The 17,564-nt window shown below is 53.6% G+C and overlaps 1 protein-coding gene across 1 annotated transcript; it reads left to right on the top strand.

Annotated features, from left to right (window-relative positions):
* The first annotated feature begins 729 nt into the window (after positions 1–729).
* IL9R (interleukin 9 receptor) lies at positions 730–13,025 on the top strand. Its single transcript, XM_003790874.1, has 9 exons — positions 730–757; positions 5,611–5,724; positions 6,100–6,211; positions 6,324–6,502; positions 7,073–7,218; positions 7,761–7,962; positions 8,527–8,632; positions 10,239–10,323; positions 12,606–13,025. The coding sequence occupies exons 1-9, from the start codon at positions 730–732 to the stop codon at positions 13,023–13,025; spliced, it is 1,392 nt and encodes a 463-aa protein (XP_003790922.1).
* Positions 13,026–17,564: the final 4,539 nt, after the last annotated feature.

Here is a 17,564-nt window from a genome sequence, read left to right as displayed (position 1 = left end):
GGGCCTGTCTTCCCAGTTACTTGGGAGGCTGAAGCAAGAGAATTGCTTAAGCCTAAGAGTTTGAGGTTGCTGTGAGCTGTGACTCTATGGCACTCTACTGAGGGAGACATAGTAAAACTCTGTCTCAAAAAAAAAACAAAAACACAGTGAATGCAGACAACAGTCCAAATGTCCATTGCAGGGATTATTAAAGCACAGCATATACTGCCATTAAAGATGTGAGGTAGATTTTTATGTCCTGACCTAGAAAGACATTGCAAATAGCCAGAGGAACAAGAAGGTGGAAGGGTGACAGCAGAACCTGCACCTCTAATATTGGGAAAGTGTGGAAGGGTTCAAGGCCACTGTTCTGTGCCTGGCCAGGGTCCTCCTGGACTGGTGGAATGCATCTCAGTGGCGTTTCTTGGGAGGCACACAGGGATGTTCACTTGCCAGGCAAGAGATAGATCACTGATGTCCACATTTGGCAATCCTGAGTACTGTGGAGAATGAAAGCTTGTCTCACCTCACAATTCCCTGACTTAACATGATTGGTGGTGACAGTCACTTCCCAGCTCTACTCAGGACAGCAGCTCTATGATGCACTCGTGGTTTCAGATGTGGGCGGCCTGCTGTGCACGGCTCACGTCACAAGTTGCTGCAGTTATCTCCTGAATCAGGCTGAGGGGCTTTGCTATGCACCCAGGGACAGCTGGGTGACAAGTCACCTCCAGGTGCCTTAGACTTGTGATGGCACCAGGCAAATCCATCTGGGAAGGTGAGTTTGTACTTGGGACTTTCCAACCTCTTAAGGCAGTGTGAACTTTAGGAGGCAGAGAGGGATGAGTGGCCTTCTGTCCCTGGGCCCAGGGAACAGCCAGCCTGTGGAAGTGTGGCATTTGAGGGCACCACCTTAATTACTTCTTTTGATGTCCCATCTCACTTAGATGGCAACATTTGCAGCTCTGACCATGAGAATGAGAAATGAATTTCTGGGCCTGTGGGGGTTGTGTGTGCCACCTATGGCCAGTGTGGCTGCATCCCAGTTGGACAGAGGGCAGGGCACTGTACTTATCAGCCAGAATTTCTAATTACAGAAGAAACTTTGCTTCCACGATGATTGAGCTGAACTTTGTGAGGACTGAGGCCAGATAGAGGCAGCTGTGATGGCCATGAGGTGGAGCTGAGGTCCAGGATCCAGGGTTGGTAAAGCCCCTCCAAATCCCCAGGCATTTGTGGGGCTTTAGGGCAGATGAGGAGCTGGGAGGGTGTGGATGCTCTAGTGGAGGCAGGTGGGAGGGCAGCCGAGGAGGGTGGGATTGCAGGAGGGTCAACTCAGCCCCCTGGAGGAAGGAAAGGAGAGGTGTGTTTAGGAAGGAGCCTCACCCTCTCCATCTCCTGAGGTTTGGACTAGTTTGTTCTTGTGAAGAGCTTGAGGACATGGGCCCTGTTGGGGTCCTTCTCACCCTTCCCTGACCCCATTTACTCTTTCTGTGACTCATACTGTTTTACATTCACCGGCTGGCCAGAGCTTAGCCATGCAAGGTCAAGGGTGGGAATGTGCTCAGTGAGATTCAAGTGACATCCCAGAGCACCTCCCGTGCCCACAGCATGAGCACCATCCGGAGAGCAGGGTGGCCTCTGCAGGGAGGTCTGGGAAGCATGCATTAAGCAGTCAGTCGTGGGTGCAGAGGGTGCAACATCAACCAGACAGTATCTCATCCCCAAGGAGTCTCATGTGCGGATGCAGCTTAGTGATGAGTTTGGGCTGCATGAGCTGGCAAAGGGGAGTGCTGAGCGGGGGATGCAGCATGCAGGTGCCTCCTCATCAAGAGAGCAGGAAGGGTAGGGGCAGCATTTCCCCATCTAACTGACAGACCCCTGGAGAAAGCTGTGTCAACACCCTGGCCCTAGCCCTAGCCCTGGCCTGTGCTCCCTGCCCAGCCCTTGGCCTCGTCAGTGTAGGGTTCTGTGGAACACCAGTGGGCTGGGCCTGACTCAGGGGCCATCTGACTGGGAAGGGAGGATGGGGGGCTGGGCAATGGCTTTATGAAGGGAGAGGCATGTGATGGGAAGGAAGCCAGGCAGAGGGGACAGTGCCCCCTTCATCATCCCTCTGTGTTCCTTTGACCTTCAATTGCCCTTTGCCCCCTCTACCCTGCTCCGTGCCTTTGTCCACTCAATCCCTCTCTGCATCTCTGGCAGCAGCAGTCCCCTTCCCCTTCTTAGAAAGTGTGGAAGATGCTCCGTGGTGCTGTCTCCCTCTTCCACTGCCTTCTCTGCACCTTCCCTTAGAATGTCTGGTTTGTCCTCTTTGGCTGTGGTCTCTGTACTTGCCTTCAGCTGGCCTTCCTGTCTCTGTCCCGTCTGCTCCCTGACCCCTGTCAGCATCATCCTTGTATACTGTACCAAACAGCATCAGGGATTCCCATAGGTGCCAGAGGAGGCCTGTATGCCCTTGTGTGGCTGGATTGGGAGCTGGCTCACGCTACCATTCCCAGCCCCATTTTCTGACACAGCCTCCATGGCCCCCGGGCCCCAGCTGCTTTTGGTGAACCAGGGTCTGCTTTTCTTCCTCCTCACCCAGCAGAGAGGGGACCGTGCTGGATAAGTTTTCATTTAAATAGCAACCTCCATCCTATCCACCTCTATATCTCCAGCTTCCTGGGTGGGTTGGAAGAAGATTGAGGATATCACCCTGCCCCTGCCAGCAAGCCATATAAGATAGATTCTGTGGCTCAGTAAGTGGATGGATGACGTGTGACACCAACTTGGAGAGTGTGCTGTGAGGCACCAGGGAGCCTAGGGCCACCTGGCCAGCCCTGTGATAGCGACCTGCTCCGGCCTGAGGTTCCAGGCATCAGGTGTGTGCTCTGGGCATGTGGGCAGGGCAGGGGAGGGGCTGAGCCTGTCCAGAGATCCTCCTCTGGATGTGGTGGAGCCTGTGGTCAGAGGCAGGAATCCAGCTGCAGGACAGTCTCCAGGAAGCTAGGACAGACAGGATGCAGGGCCTTGTGCAGTCTGGACCAGATCTGGACCCTGAGACCACAGAGGAGGTGGGGCTCTGAGATGGGACCAGAGTGGCCATAGCCTGAAGGCCATGTCCACATACCCAAGAGGGGAGAGGCTATGCTGGGAGAGATGTCAGCCAGGCTCCCCCGCAGGACAGCAGTATCCCAGGTGGCAGACACTGGCTTCTCCTCTTGCTCTCACAACCATCTTGTGACCTAGTGTTGTCTGAGCTGTGTTCAGACCTCCCTGGTGCTGTCCAGGACCAGGGAGCACTTGGTGGCGTGTCTGCAGCTGCCTTGACTGCCTTGCCCAGTGTCTGTGGTTAAGGATGGGGTGACTCCATCTCATTAATGTCCTGTCTCGTGCCTGAGGAGCCACAGGAGAGAGACCAGTGATGCCCTGGGGGAGGGGGGTGTTGGGCTCTGGCCGCAGCATCCCCCTATTTAGACAGCATGTGTGGAGCCTTCCGTGGGGCATGTGCTGAGGGGCATTTCCTGGCCCTGCTCTCTGGAAGCTCACAGTGCTGGTGTGGGCGCTGCCAAGAACAGAGGTGGCAGGTGCCAGGTACTGGGCAAGACACAGGTCTCTCTGGGCCTAGTTTCCTTGTCTGTAGGAGGGTGGTGACCCTGCCCTGCCCAGCTTATCAGGTACAGATGGAAGTTGCCTATGGCTGTGTCCAGCTCTCTGGTGTTCCCCCAGGGTGAGTCCTGGCCTCTTGCTTTGTAGCTCTCAGGTGTCACACGAGGGTCATGGCCAACCCCTTCCAGCCCCCTGTTCTAGCAACAGGACATGCTCAGCTTGGCGCCTACTCCCTGCTCTCTTCCCGTCTTCTCCTGGGCCAGCTTGTGGCTGGGCAGGTCTGATTCTGCACAGAGGTGGGTGTCCCTGCAATGCTGGGGCTGTGGTTGTCTACCCTCAGCCTGGAAGTGGCTGCTGGCCTGAGCTTCCCCCCGGTGCTGGGGCTCAGCCTTGCTCTGCCCTCTCACACCCAGGGGCAGACTGCTTGCCTTTCCTTCCCATCCCCACTGTGACGGTGACTGCTGCAAGAGGGGACAGATACTGCTGTGGAGAGCTAGTCACGGTCTTTCTTGCTGTGGCTGGTGGTGCCAGGCTGTACGCCCCTTTCTAGCGCAGGATGAGAGTGCTTCCTGATCACTGGTCTTGGCAGGGGTCTGTCCTGCAGGCACATGGCTAGGCTGCCGCGGAGGGTGTGCAGGCTCCCTGAGCGTGTGCATGCTGTGGTCTGTGTGCATGTCTGTTGCTTCTTCTCCTTATCACTGATCAGTCTTGCATAACCCGGCTGGCCCCGCTTCCTGCCCAGGGGCTATCAGTGTACCATCTGAAGCTGAAAATGGGGCGATAGGGCATCAGCAGCCTTCCACACCCAGGCGCTTCCTGACACCCAGCCCCTCATCTCTAGCCGCCTCTGGTACCCCCAGGGATCCTGGGGCTTGGTGCTCCAGCAACTGAGAGCCTTGCCCTTCTGGGGGCACTCTCCATTACAGGCTGCCTCAGAACAGGGATGTGACAGAGTTTAGGAAGTGTCATTTGTAGCATGGACGCCCTATTGCTATCCTCTCCCCTTTCCTGAGGTAGAACCCTGGGATAGGTCTTTATTTAAGGGTACAACAGAGACAGAGAATGCCTGGAGGTTAGCTGTATGACACTGTGCAAGGCACTTCACTCCTTGGGATTCAGCTTCTTTGTAGATAGGGACAGTCTTTCTCCCTTGAAGAGCTGGTGTGACAATTAGAATAGAAAATACACGTTGCAGTCAGAGCAGGGTGTGGCACCGAAGAGTTCGGTAACTTCAACTGTGGCTCCCCTGAAGCACAGAGCCTGGGTCTGGGGACAGAGGAGGGGCTAGAAGAGGATGCTGGTCCCAGAAAGGTTATTCAGACAGACGTTGAGACCTAGTTGAGTGCAGGACCCATCAAGAGATCTGACTTTGAGGGTGCGTCTTACACAGTGTAGCCCACAAGTCTTGGTCAGGTCAATGACCCTTGTGAGCTTCAGTCTCTTATTGGAAAAGCCTGGACAGTGGGCTCAGTGCCTGTAGTTCAGTGATTGGGTGCCGGCCACATACACTGGGGCTGGTGGGTTTGAATCTGGCCCAGGCCTGCTAAACACAGCGACAACAACAATAACAATAACAACAACATAAAAATAGCTGGGCGTAGTGACAGGAGCCTGCATTCCCAGCTACTTGGGAGGCTGAGGCAAGAGAATCGCTTAAGCCTAAGAGTTTGAGGTTGCTTTGAGCTGTGATGCTACGGCACTCTACTGAGGGTGACATAATGAGACCCTGTCTCAAAATAAAAAAAAAAAAGCCTGGACAGCAGTGCACAGCCTCTTTCACAGGACCGACTCTGGGCACTCTGCCCTGGGGGACCTTATGGGGACCTTCCTTCCCAGGGGGTGTTCTACAAGTCTGAGGGTGGGTCAGCTTAACTAGAACAGAGTGATTTCACGTGAGGCCAAAGCCCATGGGTCTACCTGTGCCAGTCAACACATCCAGGACTGGAGATCTGAAAGATTCACAGGGGCAAGGTCAAGGCCATTTCAGATCAGGCACCTCACAGGTGTCTGCCACAGGTCCCTCACCCCGGTCCCTTGCAGGTTGGATGTTGAAGAGTGAGGCCCTGAGGCGAGATGTGAGCACCTGGCTATTGACCTGCACCTGTATTTGCACCTGTGTCCACTTGGGAGCCTCTGTCCTGCAGGAAGGAGGAGGTGAGGGCCAGCATCAGCATCTGTGAGGTGGGGGGAGAACTAGGGCACAGTTGGTGGACAGAGCTGCCCTCTGTCAAGCCTCAGGGAAAAGGTTTTAGCCCAACTGTGCTGGCCATGTCCTTCAGGGGTCAGCCTGGACCTCAGCCCCGCTGCCACTGGTCTCCCCAACACCATCCTCTTGGTGCCCCTCTGGGCCTGACTTGCCCATGGACCGTGGGTTGGAGCCTGTCACTTCCCAAGCCTTTCAGCCCTGCCTTGAAGGATTCTCCTGGGATTGCTCTCTGGTGACCGCCCTGTTAGGATGTCAGCTGTCAGATCCTCCCCTACCCTTGGCTTGATTCTTCCCTGAAGCACCAACATGGTCACTGTCCCCAGAGCCATGGGCTGGAACATTCACCTGCCTCACCAACAACATCCTCAGGATTGATTGCCACTGGTCTTCCCCGGAGCCAGGCCAAGACTCCAGCCCTTGGCTCCTCTTCACCAGGTAAGGGTGGAGGCTTAGGTATAGGGCAGGGGTCAGGTGGGGCCCCCATGGGGCAGCATCTGCGATCAGGATGGCGTGGCAGTCCCTTGGCACTGATGAACTTCCCATTTAGCAACCAGGCACCTGGCAGCTCTCATAGGTGCATCTTCCAGGGCACCGAGTGCACTGTGGAGCTGCCACCCGAGGAGGTGCTCGTGCCCTCTGACAACTTCACTATCACTTTCCACCACTTTATCTCGGGGAAGGAGATGGTCAGTCTGGTGGACCCTCAGTACCTGCCCCGGAGACATGGTGAGTGGGGGTGGCCATAGGCCTAGAGCAGAGGCATTGTCAGCAAAGTCCTGGTTGGTTGGGGACTCAAACAGGGTCCTGTAGCCTGTGACCCTATGGCCCAGTGAGTGTCCTCAGTCCCTGCCAAGTGAAGCCTGGGATGGGGAGCAGGCTGGACCTCTGGGAAGGGAGGGCCCATGTGGTTACTGTGGGGACAGGGTTTTGGCAGAGGACAGAGATACAAGGCTGTGAGCCGGGGCAAGGACTGCAGTTTGAGTCATGTAAAATACACTTCAGTCATAGCAGGAAGGACTTTAGTAAGATGCTGGAAAGAACTTCTAGCAGCAGATTGTGAAGGAAGAGGGAAGGCGAGATTTAGAAAGCATCTTGTCCAGGTGCAGGTGCTAGAGGAAGTCATTGCCATCCTGTTCCACCTGAGGCTTTTCTGGGACAGTTTCCTAGGGAAGTGCCTGATCTGAGATGGCCTTGACCTCGACCCTGTGCATCTTTCAGATCCTCAGTCCTGGGTGTGTTGACTGGCACACCTGGACCCACGGGGCTTTGGCCTCACATGGACTCACTCTGTTCCAGTTAAGCTGGACCCACCCTCTGACTTGCACAGCAACATCAGCTCTGGGTACTGTATCCTGACCTGGAACATCAGTCCTGCCTTGGAGCCGATGACCACACTTCTCAGCTATGAGCTGGCTTTCAAAAGGCAGGAGGAGGCCTGGGAGGTAACAGTAGGGCCGCTCTCCCCTGGGATCATCAGCTCTGGGCATATCTCTACTCTCATAGGGGGGTGTCAGCTTGAAGTGTGGGTGGGACAGAGCTAGGTGTATGGATGCAGGTGTGTGCAGTGTGTGCAGGCCTGTGTGTGTGCGAGCAGGATGAGTGTGAGTGTATTTGTCTCTGTAAGTGAGTGCATGTAAGTGTGGTGATTGTGCATGTGTGCTTATGCGTGTGCACACAGATATGTTTATGTAGCCATACATATATATGAGTGCCTTTTGTTGTATGTGTGAGTAGGCACATGGGTGTGTCTGTGTTCATGAATGTGTGTGACTATAGTGAGTATGGTGTCTGTGCACACACCTGTGTGGATGAGTGTGCATTCAAGTGTGCCTGTAGACATGTGCCTGTGTGTACATAGGTGTATTCACATGTGAACACAGGTGTGTCTGTGTTATTTGAGTGTGTGCAAATACACCCGTGTGTGCATGTATGTACACTCTCAAGGGCCGAGGGACCCAGCCCCTCCTCATGCTCTCCTCCACAGTGGGCACAGCACAAGGACCACATTGTTGGGGTGACCTGGCTCATACTTGAGGCCATTGAGTTGGACCCTGGTTTCACCTATGAGGCCAGGCTTCGTGTCCAGATGGCTACCCTGGAGGAGGACATGGCAGACGGAGCGCTGTACTCTGGCCAGTGGAGTGAGTGGAGCCATCCGGTGTGCTGCTCCTCCCCTGGGAGACCAGGTGGGTGCTGTGGCTGCTGCACTTCCAGAGTCTGGGCTGGGTCCTCTCTGCCCTGTTCTTCCCACTCCTTTGCCCTTTCCCCCTCCTGGACCCCTCCCTGAGGTTGGCGTGCCCCAGTTGGCTCCTTTGCCTGGAGGTCTGAGATGTATGAGGAGGAAACAAACACTGGCCCACCCTCAGGTTTCCTGTGAACCTGTAGTTATTGGTGTCATTAGTGGGAGTGGCCCAGGGCTGCACACCAGAGCTGGTGCCTCTGTGTGGAGGTGAGATGTGACCTCAGTGTCCTTAGTAAGGGTGAGGCTGACCCTGTGCACAGTACTCCTGGGAAGGCTCAGGGACCTGATGACTGGTCTGATGGTACAGGAGAAGAGCGAGATCCAAGGGTGTGAATCTCCCAAGGTCTAACACTTCAGCAGGCACCAAGTGTTTGTGTTTCAGACACAAACCTGCAGGCTCATCACACAGTTTCCACTTTGGCCCAGGGCACTAATGGGGGTTCCTCTGCCATGTGGTTTTGAGGAGCCTCCTGGCACTGAGACATCCCTTGGCCCTTCCTGCCCACAGACCCCCTGCTTCCACTCTGGGTTCGGCCAGATAGCACTCTTATTGTTGTGTCCATCTTTCTCCTGATGAGTGCCTTGACCTACCTCCTCTTCAAGGTGTCGCCCAGGTAGGTAGCCAATGTGTGTGTGTGTATACATTAGTGTATGTGTGTGAATGCATTAGTGTGTGTATGTACATACATTAGTACGTGATTGAATGCATTCATTTGATGCATGTGCACATACATTAGTGCATGTGTGTGAATGCATTAGTGTGCACACACACTAGTGCACGTGTGAATGCATCATTGCATGCACACATACATCAGTGCATGTGTGTGAATGCATTAGTGTGTGCATGTGTGAGTGTGGGGGGAGGTGTGTCAAGGGCCAATCCCAATCCCTCCTTTACTCTCTCCTTCTGGTCCTGAATGGGGGTAATTTTTGAGTTTCCACCCTGGGCCAGTTAGGGGTTCTTAAGTTGCCAGGGAAGAGAAGGGGAGGGGGATTTGTGGCAGCTCCAACAATGAGCTAGGTCCCAGTCACACTCACAGTCACCTAAACCAAAAGCCTGAGATCCCTGTGTCCTGCCTCTGAAGCTATTTAGTGGTTTGGCACTTTGGGGCATCTGGTGTGCACAGGATCCTGTTCTCAGGCCTGGCAGATGCCTTAGAAAACCAGACAGACAAGGGCCCTTCTTAAATAAACCACATTAGGGCTTGGTGCCCCTAGCACAGTGGTTACAGTGCCAGCCACATACACCAAAGTTGGTGGGTTTGAACCCAGCCCCGGCCAGCTAAAACAACAATGACAAATGCAACAAAAAATAGCTGGGTATTGTGGCGGGTGCCTGTAGTCCCAGCTGCTTGGGAGGCTGAGGCAAGAGAATCACTTAAGCCCAAGAGTTTGAAGTTGCTGTGAGCTGTGATGTGAGCGCACTCTACACAGGGCAACATAGTGAGACTCTGTCTCAAACCCCCCACCCCCAAAACCAAAAAACAAAAATACCTATGTCAGGTTACAAGAGGGGTCACCCGCACCATATCAGGTGGTAGAGAGGATGCAGGAAGAGGGCAGTGCCGAAAAGTGTGAAATTGAGTTGTATTCAGTTTCTTTCGAGAAAGGATTGGTGGGTCCAAGGGGACATGAGAGACTGCTGGGAGGCTGGGGACCGTGGGTTACCTGGAGAGCTGATTTGTCTTGAGTCTGTGAGAGAAGCAGAGATGGAGTGAAGTGGAGAAACTCCCAGGGTTTTAGGAGGAGAGACTGGGATCAGAGGAGACAGCCCCAAGGTGGAGAGCAGAGGGGAACCCATTGAAGACTCATTAGGTTAGGTTGATTTGAACCTGCTGGGTGGGAACCCTGGGAGATATCCTCGCGGGAGAATCACAGGGTTCTGTGCGTGCAGGACCAGCGCTCCCGGAGACCCGGGAGGGATGGAAGCTGCAGACCTGCTGACGGCAGCCGGTGTTGGGGGTGTGGGGGTACTGGCTCCCCCTGCTGGCCACTGATCGCCCCTGCATGATATCACAGCTCACGCAGTCCAGGCCACAGGCGGTGTTGCTCCTGTAGGGAGAGAGGGTTTGGATGCAGCTAGTGCAGGCAGAGGCAGGGATGAGGCGGTTGGGACATCTGCTGGTTGGAAGGGAGATGCCGTCCCTGCAGTGACCTCAGACCTCAGGAGGAGCCCCTCCTGGTCCCTCTAGGCCTCTGACTGTCCTCTCCTGGCCTCAGGGTGAAGAGAACTTTCTACTGGAACGTGCCTTCTCCGACTGCATTCTTCCAGCCGCTCTACAGTGTGCATGGTGGGAACTTCCAGGTTCGTGGGGTCTTGTGGCAGCTGTGGGCCTGGGGCAGGTCCAGCTGTGTTGCCAGCCCAGGATGTAGGCTTTGGTTAGGCTTGGGGGTAGCATGGGGACCTTGTTGATGCTTTGAGCCATTTGTGTATATGTAATGGTTTATTTATTATTATTATTTTTGAGACAGAGTGACACTTTGTCACCCTTGTGACTGCACCCTTGGTAGAGTGCGATGGTGTCATAACTCACAGCAACCTCAAACTCTTGGGCTTAAGCAATTATCTTGCCTCAGCCTCCCAAGTAGCTGGGAGTACAGGCACCTGCCACAACGCACAGGTATTTGTAGAGACAAGGTCTCGCTCTGGCTCAGGCTGGTCTTGAACCTATGAGCTCATGCAATTCATTGGCCTCAGCCTCCCATAGTGCTAGGATTACCGCCCCTGGCCTTATATAATGGATTTAAATCTACACTTTACCTGACTGGGCCTCAAATGGGCAAAACAAATTAGCTTTGTTTTTCATTGCTGATTTCCTTTTGCTCTCTTATCTTCAGTTTCATGGTTGATAGAAAAATGTAATTTTCTCAGGACTTATCTCTCTTCCCTCTGGTTTGCAGCTGAGGTAAGTGGGTTCAAGGTGCAAACATAGGACTGTCTGCACCCACCATGTGTCTCACCTCCTCCTTCGGACTGGGCATACCCATGGGGAAGGATCTCTGGTGCTTATACTGTCCTTGGGGCCCCCACTGGCCCCTGGGCTTCTGCTCTGGTGGCCCGTGTGGAGTGTTTATCTCCCCCTAGTCCCCTGGGGAGCTGGCACCGTGGTTTAGGGGTAGACTCTACATTTCCCCTTTGTGGTTTTTCTTAGGCCAGGGCCAGTGTGAGCAACACAGAGAGTCTGTGCAGACTCCTCTCCTCCCTGCTGGGCTGGCAGTTCATGCCCCCTGGATGGGAGGAAGGGTAGAGGAGAGCTCTAGTGGGTGGTCTTTGGTTTTCTCCTGAGGCTCCTTACTTTGAGCAAAGGACAGGAGGTGGTGCTGGTCCACTCTCTGGGAGCTGTATCAAGCTGACCCCCTCTCCCCACGGTCTCCCATCCTGGTGCCCCAGCACTTGCCTGGACTCTGTGGGGCAAGGACATCTCTTCCACCCTGTGTCTCTAGCTTCCTGTACAGAAAAATCCTTTTCTCTTTCAATGGGGACCCTAGTTTTCAAGATTATTGCCCAAAAATATAATTTGAAGGTTAAAACTCAGCACTTGGTTCTTGAGAGAGTGCCTCCCTTTCCCCTAGATGTGGATGTGACTCTCCAGAGCCCCATGCAGCTGGGGACAGGGCTGAGCAAGGCAGAGATTGTGATCAGCCCCTGGACTGTATCCTGTTGTAGGGACTGGTATTTCTCTATAAACCAGGCTCCTTCCAGGGGTTATTCCCCTCATACCCCATGTGGTGTTCTCATGCCATGGCGTGGTTTTCCAGGGAGCAGCATAGTGATGGGGTATGGTGTGCATGGTGCATTTGGTGGAGACTCCTAGTCCTACCGAAGGAACAGCTTCCTTTCGGAGGAAGTCGTCTTCTGCGGCCCAACAGAAGGACCCAGATCTGCTGGCCTTAGCCCAGCACTTTGAAAGTTGCCAGTCCTAACAGTATCTCCTGTCTTGTGTGTGGGTGTGTGTGAGTGTGTGTGAGTAGGTTAGGCATGGGGCGGGGTGCCCAGTCCTTTTTTTTTCTTTTTTTCCTTAGTTATTGTGTTAAGACACGTATACTCCACACTTAGTAAATTTAACATGTACCCCTGTAAAATGCACCATAGGTGTGTTCCCACCAATTACCTACTCTCCACCCAACCTCCCCCCTCCCCTCCCCTCCCTCTCCTCTCCTCTTTCCCCTTCTTCTTGGGCTATAGTTGGGTTATAGCTTTCATATGAAAGCTATAAATTGGTTTCATAGTAGGAGGGGCCCAGTCTTGTGCTGCTGGAAGTCCTGGGACAGCATGCTGTCAGGGGTTGCTCTGTCCTTGGCACCTGTCACCATCTGTTCCCTGATTCAGGTTGTGAGCACCAGGCCTATTCTGGGAAAGTGGTGAGGGGCCTGAAGGGACTCAGGGTCCCATGTTGAGGCTGGGCTGGCATATGGGGAGAAGACAGACTGTTCTGGACACAGGTGCTGCTTGGCCTCTGGGTGTGCATGTCAGCAGGGCTTCCTGGAGGAAGAGGGAGGCTGGGCCTGCGGGGGAGGAGGCTGCTGCTGTTGAGGAGTCCTCAGCATGCTGCCTGAGCCCTTCCCTCCTCCCATGCTCTGTTCTAGACCTGGGTGGGCGCCCACAGAGCCAGTGTACAGCGGAGCCAGGACAGCACCCCACAAGGAGTCTCAGAGTCTGGTGTCCAGGATGCCATTGCGATGCTCACCTTTGGCCAGCAGTCTGCAGGCATGGAGAAGGAGGAGGAAGAGGGCAGTGGGACCAGCCTCCTGGGGGCTCAGGGCTCCAAGGATGTGCTGCCAGAAGGGTGTACAGAATTGGGGGGAGAGCCACCTGCTTACCTGCCTCAGGATGACCGGATTCCTATATCCTCCACCAGGCTGGCTCCCCAAGACTCAGAAGATGGCAGTGACTATTGTCACTTGGCCTTGGGCTGCTGTGAAGGGCACTACCCCTCAGCCTTCCCAGGAAACTTGCAGATCCCTGGGCTCATCCCGGCCTTGCCCTCTGGACTTTCTTGCAGCTAGCAGGACCCTGAGACCTGGCAAGGAGGAGCCTGGGGACAGTCAGAGGCACAGGCTGCATGAGGACCCCTGGGGGATTATGCCCCCTTCTGACCTTGTCAGGCAGCAGGCCTGAAAGTTTGAGAACCCTGACTCTGCCAGCTGCATCCTGTCCATTTAGGAGAAAATGGACTAAAGTCGCTGGAGGCGACCCTTGGCTGAACCTGGACCTCCTGGGAAGGGGCACCTCCTGGTCAGAGGTCCTGTCTGGGTGGAGGCTGGAGATGTCTCCTCACCCTCTTCACTCAGCACCTTGGGGGCGGGGCCTTTGCCCTCAGCATTCTGCCCACAGCCCCCTGGCTGCCCCTCTCTGCTGTTTGGCTTTACCCCGTCCTCTCTGAGAAGAGGACTGTGGCCCCACAGCCTGTTTTGCCCTCACCACCTTAAAGGACCAGCCTGGGCCCAGGGGACACTGGTGAGACACCATGACTCTGTGCCTTCCCGAGGTACTTTTTCCATGATATTAAAAGGACATGATGGCTATTTCAAAGTGTTAATGGCTGAAGAGGAACCAGGGGAGGTATGAAGGGTAGGTTTTGGGCAGCCCTGGGCTCTCTGGGCTCCAGGGACCACAGGTGGAGGCCAGGGATGGATCCAGGGACAGCAGGACAGCGTCTTAGGGACAGCTCCAGGGATGGCAGGTGGAGGCTCTGGGACAGCCCCAAGGATGCTGCCCCTCCTGTCCCTCCTAAGCTCGTCCTCTCACCGGCCCCCAGGAAGCTGAGCACTGACTCCCAGGCAGTCAGGGCAGGAAGTGACCACCCAACAGTGGCTGTGGCCTGTGTAGGGTCCTGAGCCTCTCGTGGCTGGCTGTGGTCTGGAGAGAGAGTGGCAGATAGAGCAGAACATGCCTATGGTGGTCTCCTAGGGCTGCTGTAACAACACGTCACAAACTGGGTGGCTCAGGACAGCAGAGATTTGTTGTCTCACAGTCATGAGGTCCAGAAGACTGCAGTCATGTTGACACAGTCAAGCTTCCTTTGAAGGTGCTGGGGAAGGATCTGTTCAGCCTCTCTCCAGCTTCTGCTAGTTTTTGGGCTTGTGACAGCAAAGCTCCAGTTTTTGCCTGTCTTCTTCCCTGTGTGATTTTGTGCCCCAATTTCCCTTTTTTATAGGGACACAATCATAGTGGGTTTTTTTGGGATAATCATAATGTTTTGGGGGACAATCATAGTGTTTTAAGGCTGTCGCTAATGACTTCATCTTAACTTGATCATCTTTGAAGACCGTATTTCCTCAGATGGTCACATTCATAGGTACCAGGCTTAAGACTTCAACACAAAAATTTGGGGGACGCAGTTCAGCCTATAACAGTGTCTCTTCCTCTGCCAGTAATCTCTTTATCCCTGCTGGGCCCACCACAAGACCCCATGCCTCCCCAGGTGCCCCAGGCAGGTCCAGCAGGGCCTGAGGGCTGGGCTTGAGGCTGGTGCTGGGATCCTCTGTCAGGTGAGGGCTGGGCTGAGACTATCCTGGGCCTGGGGGTGTGAAGTTTTGTGGGTAGGATAAAACAGAGGTCTCTCTCTGGGCACTAAGCCATAAGGATATCCTCTTCTGGGGCCTTCCAATTTCCCTGGGTCCTAGGCAGGAAGAAGTATGTGGAGTACCAGGCCCCCAAAGGCAAAAGCCCTTTTTTGGCCTAGATAAGCATCCTTTCACACTGCTAAACTGCAGGGTTCCCAGGGTTTTGTGGGGAGCCTGATCAGAGCCAGATCCTGGTTAGCAGGGTTGAGGCAGGCCCCCCAGGGTAGCTTCAGTGTCCAGAGAGTATGAGGGTATAGACAGAAGCAAGGAGCGTGTCTTCACTCTGACTGAGTGTACAGATACTAGTGTGACACTATTTCCTGGAGCTGACCTCTGGGCTACCCTAGGCTGTGTGTTTGTGTGGCTCATGGGACCTGGGCCACCTCATTATTAGATAAATGACCCTTCTAGCTGAGATGCCTCTCCAGTGTGGGCTGGACACAAGTTCATCGACTTGCAGACTTTCCCTGAGTGGAACCTAGGGACCCAGCGCTGGGCTGGGACCGAGTGCACAGTCCCCTAGAGGCTGCATGAGTGCAGGGAGCTGCATAGCTAGCACACTTCACCTTCCTTGATGCATAGGGACTGGCCATACTCAGCAGAGTGGCTGTGAGTCCCTCTGAGCAAGACACACAGAGGTTCTCAGAAAGGATGATGTGCCCTTGTTGAGATGTGACAGCTTTCAGACACCATGTGCCAAAGTCAGGCTTATGGCAGGACAAGGTTCAGAAGGCCCTGTGAGCCCTGAGTAGGTGTCACTGATCACTTGGGATCTGTGAGGGCAACAGAAGGAAACTTGGATCTGGAGTGAAGAAATGGCCAGTGGGTTTAGGAGCTGGTGGCCAGTGTGGCTGGAGCCTAGGCAGCACTGGACAGTGGAGTAACTTGGAGGCCAGGCTGAGGGAACACCATGGGAGGAGGCTTATGCTGGTATGCAAATGCTGGGGCCTGGACCCTTTTATTTTTATTTTTTTTTTAGAGACAGTGTCACTTTATTGCCCTTGGTAGAGTGCTGTGGTGTCACAGCTCATAGCAACCTCCAACTCCTGGGCTTAGGCAATTCTCTTGCCTCAGCCTCCTGACTAGCTGGGACTAGAGTCACTTGTCATAACACCCGGCTGTTTTTTGTTGCTGTTCAATTGGCTGGGTTCAAACCTGCTACCCTAGGTATATGGGGCTGACACCCTACCCACTGAGCCCTGGGCCCAGGGGCTGGACCTTTTTTTATCTTTATTTTTTGGAGACAGATTCTCACTCTGTCACTAGAGTGCCATGGCATCATAGTTTACAGTAACCTCAAGCTCTTGGGCTCAGGAGATCCTCTTGCCTCAGTTCCCTGAGTAGCTGGGACAACGGATGCCCACCAGGAAGCCCAGCTAATTTTTCTATTTTTAGTAGAGATGGGGTCTCGCTCTTGCTCAGGCTAGTCTCGAACTTTTGAGCTCAGGTGATCCATCTGTCTTGGCCTCCCAGAGTGCTAGGATTACATGTGTGAGCCACTGTGCTGGGGCCAGGGTAGAGGCTGGCCTTTTTTTTTTTTTTTTGTAGAGACAAGAGTCTTAACCTTATCACCCTCAGTAGAGTGCCGTGGCATCACATAGCTTATAGCAACCTCCAGCTCTTGAGCGTAAACGATTCTCTTGCCTCAGCCTCCCGAGTAACTGGGACTATAGGCGCCCACCACAAAGCCCAGCTATTTTTCTTGTTGCAGTTTGGCTGGGGCCAGGTTTGAACCCGCCACCCTCGGTATATGGAGCCGGCGCCCTACCCACTGAGCCACAGGTGCCACCTAAGGACTTTTAAAATATTATGGTGATATTATCATAATGCAAAATTAACTGTTTAAAGATCCATTTAGTACATGCATGGTCTTGTGCAAACATCACCTCTTCCAACACAGTTTCATCTCCCCCCGAGGAAATCCCTGTCATTTAGCAGCTGCTGCCCAATTTGCCATCCCTCTGACCCTGGCAGCCACTACTCTGCTCTCTGTCTGTGGATTTCTCTATCCTGGATGCTTTATAGAAATGAAATCACACAGTTTGTGATCTTTCATGTCCAGCTTTTTCCTTTCAGCATGATGTTTTCTGGGTTCCTCCATGTTGTAGTGTCAGGACCTGAATTGTTTTTCCAGCCGAATATTCTGCCATTGCCTGGACGGACTACGTGGCGGTGTCCTGTTCACCTGCTGATGGACATGTCAATTGTTTCCACCTTTTTGTTATTGTGAATAATGCTGCTGTGAACATAAGTGTACATGTTTTTGTTTGAATACCTGTTTTAAGTCCTTCTGTGTATATATCTAAGAGTGGAATTGCTGAGGCCTATGGGAATTCTATGTTTGCTTTTTGGGGAACCATCTAACTATTTTTCACAGCAGCTGCACATTTTATGTTCCCATTAGCAATGTTCATATTTCTCCATTTCCTTGCCAAAACTTGTTGGTTTCTGGCTTTTTTTTTTTTTTTTTAAATAATAACCAGGCTGGGCATGGTGGCTTACGCCTATAATCCCAGCACTCTGGGAGACTGAGGAGGGTGGATTGCCTGAGCTTAGGAGTTGGAGACCAGCCTGAGTAAGAGCGAGACTCCATCTCTAAAACTAGTTGAGTGTTGTGGCAGATGCCTGTAGCCCCAGCTACTTGGGAGGCTGAGATAAGAGAATCACTTAGCCCCAGAGTTTGAGGTTGCTGTGAGCTATGATGCCACACACTCTACGGAGGGCAACGAAGTGAGACTATGTCTCAAGAAAAAAAAAATAGGCTGGGGTCAATGGTTCATGCCTGTAACCCTTATACTCTGGGAGGTTGAGGTGAGTAGATTGCCGGAGCTCATGAGTTCAAGACCAGCTTGAGCAAGAGTGAGACCTTGTCTCTAAAAATAGCCAGGCGTTGTGGCAGGTGCCTGTAGTTCCAGCTACTTAGGAGGCTGAGGCAAGAGAATTGCTTAAGCCCAAGAGTTTGAGGTTGCTGTGAGCTGT

This window comes from Otolemur garnettii, unplaced genomic scaffold, assembly GCF_000181295.1.
Source record: "Otolemur garnettii isolate 467f Iridium unplaced genomic scaffold, OtoGar3 scaffold00044, whole genome shotgun sequence".
NCBI lineage: Eukaryota > Metazoa > Chordata > Mammalia > Primates > Galagidae > Otolemur > Otolemur garnettii.
Note: the sequence above shows the minus strand (reverse complement) of the source record. Positions and strands in the feature narration are given on the sequence as shown.

Excerpts from the sequence above, each read along its gene's own strand:
- IL9R (XM_003790874.1), top strand. The coding sequence starts at position 730 with ATGGCACCAGGCAAATCCATCTGGGAAG. Across the intron at positions 7,219-7,760 it reads GGCAGGAGGAGGCCTGGGAG|TGGGCACAGCACAAGGACCA; the intron begins GTAACAGTAGGG and ends TCTCCTCCACAG. Across the intron at positions 10,324-12,605 it reads TGCATGGTGGGAACTTCCAG|ACCTGGGTGGGCGCCCACAG; the intron begins GTTCGTGGGGTC and ends GCTCTGTTCTAG.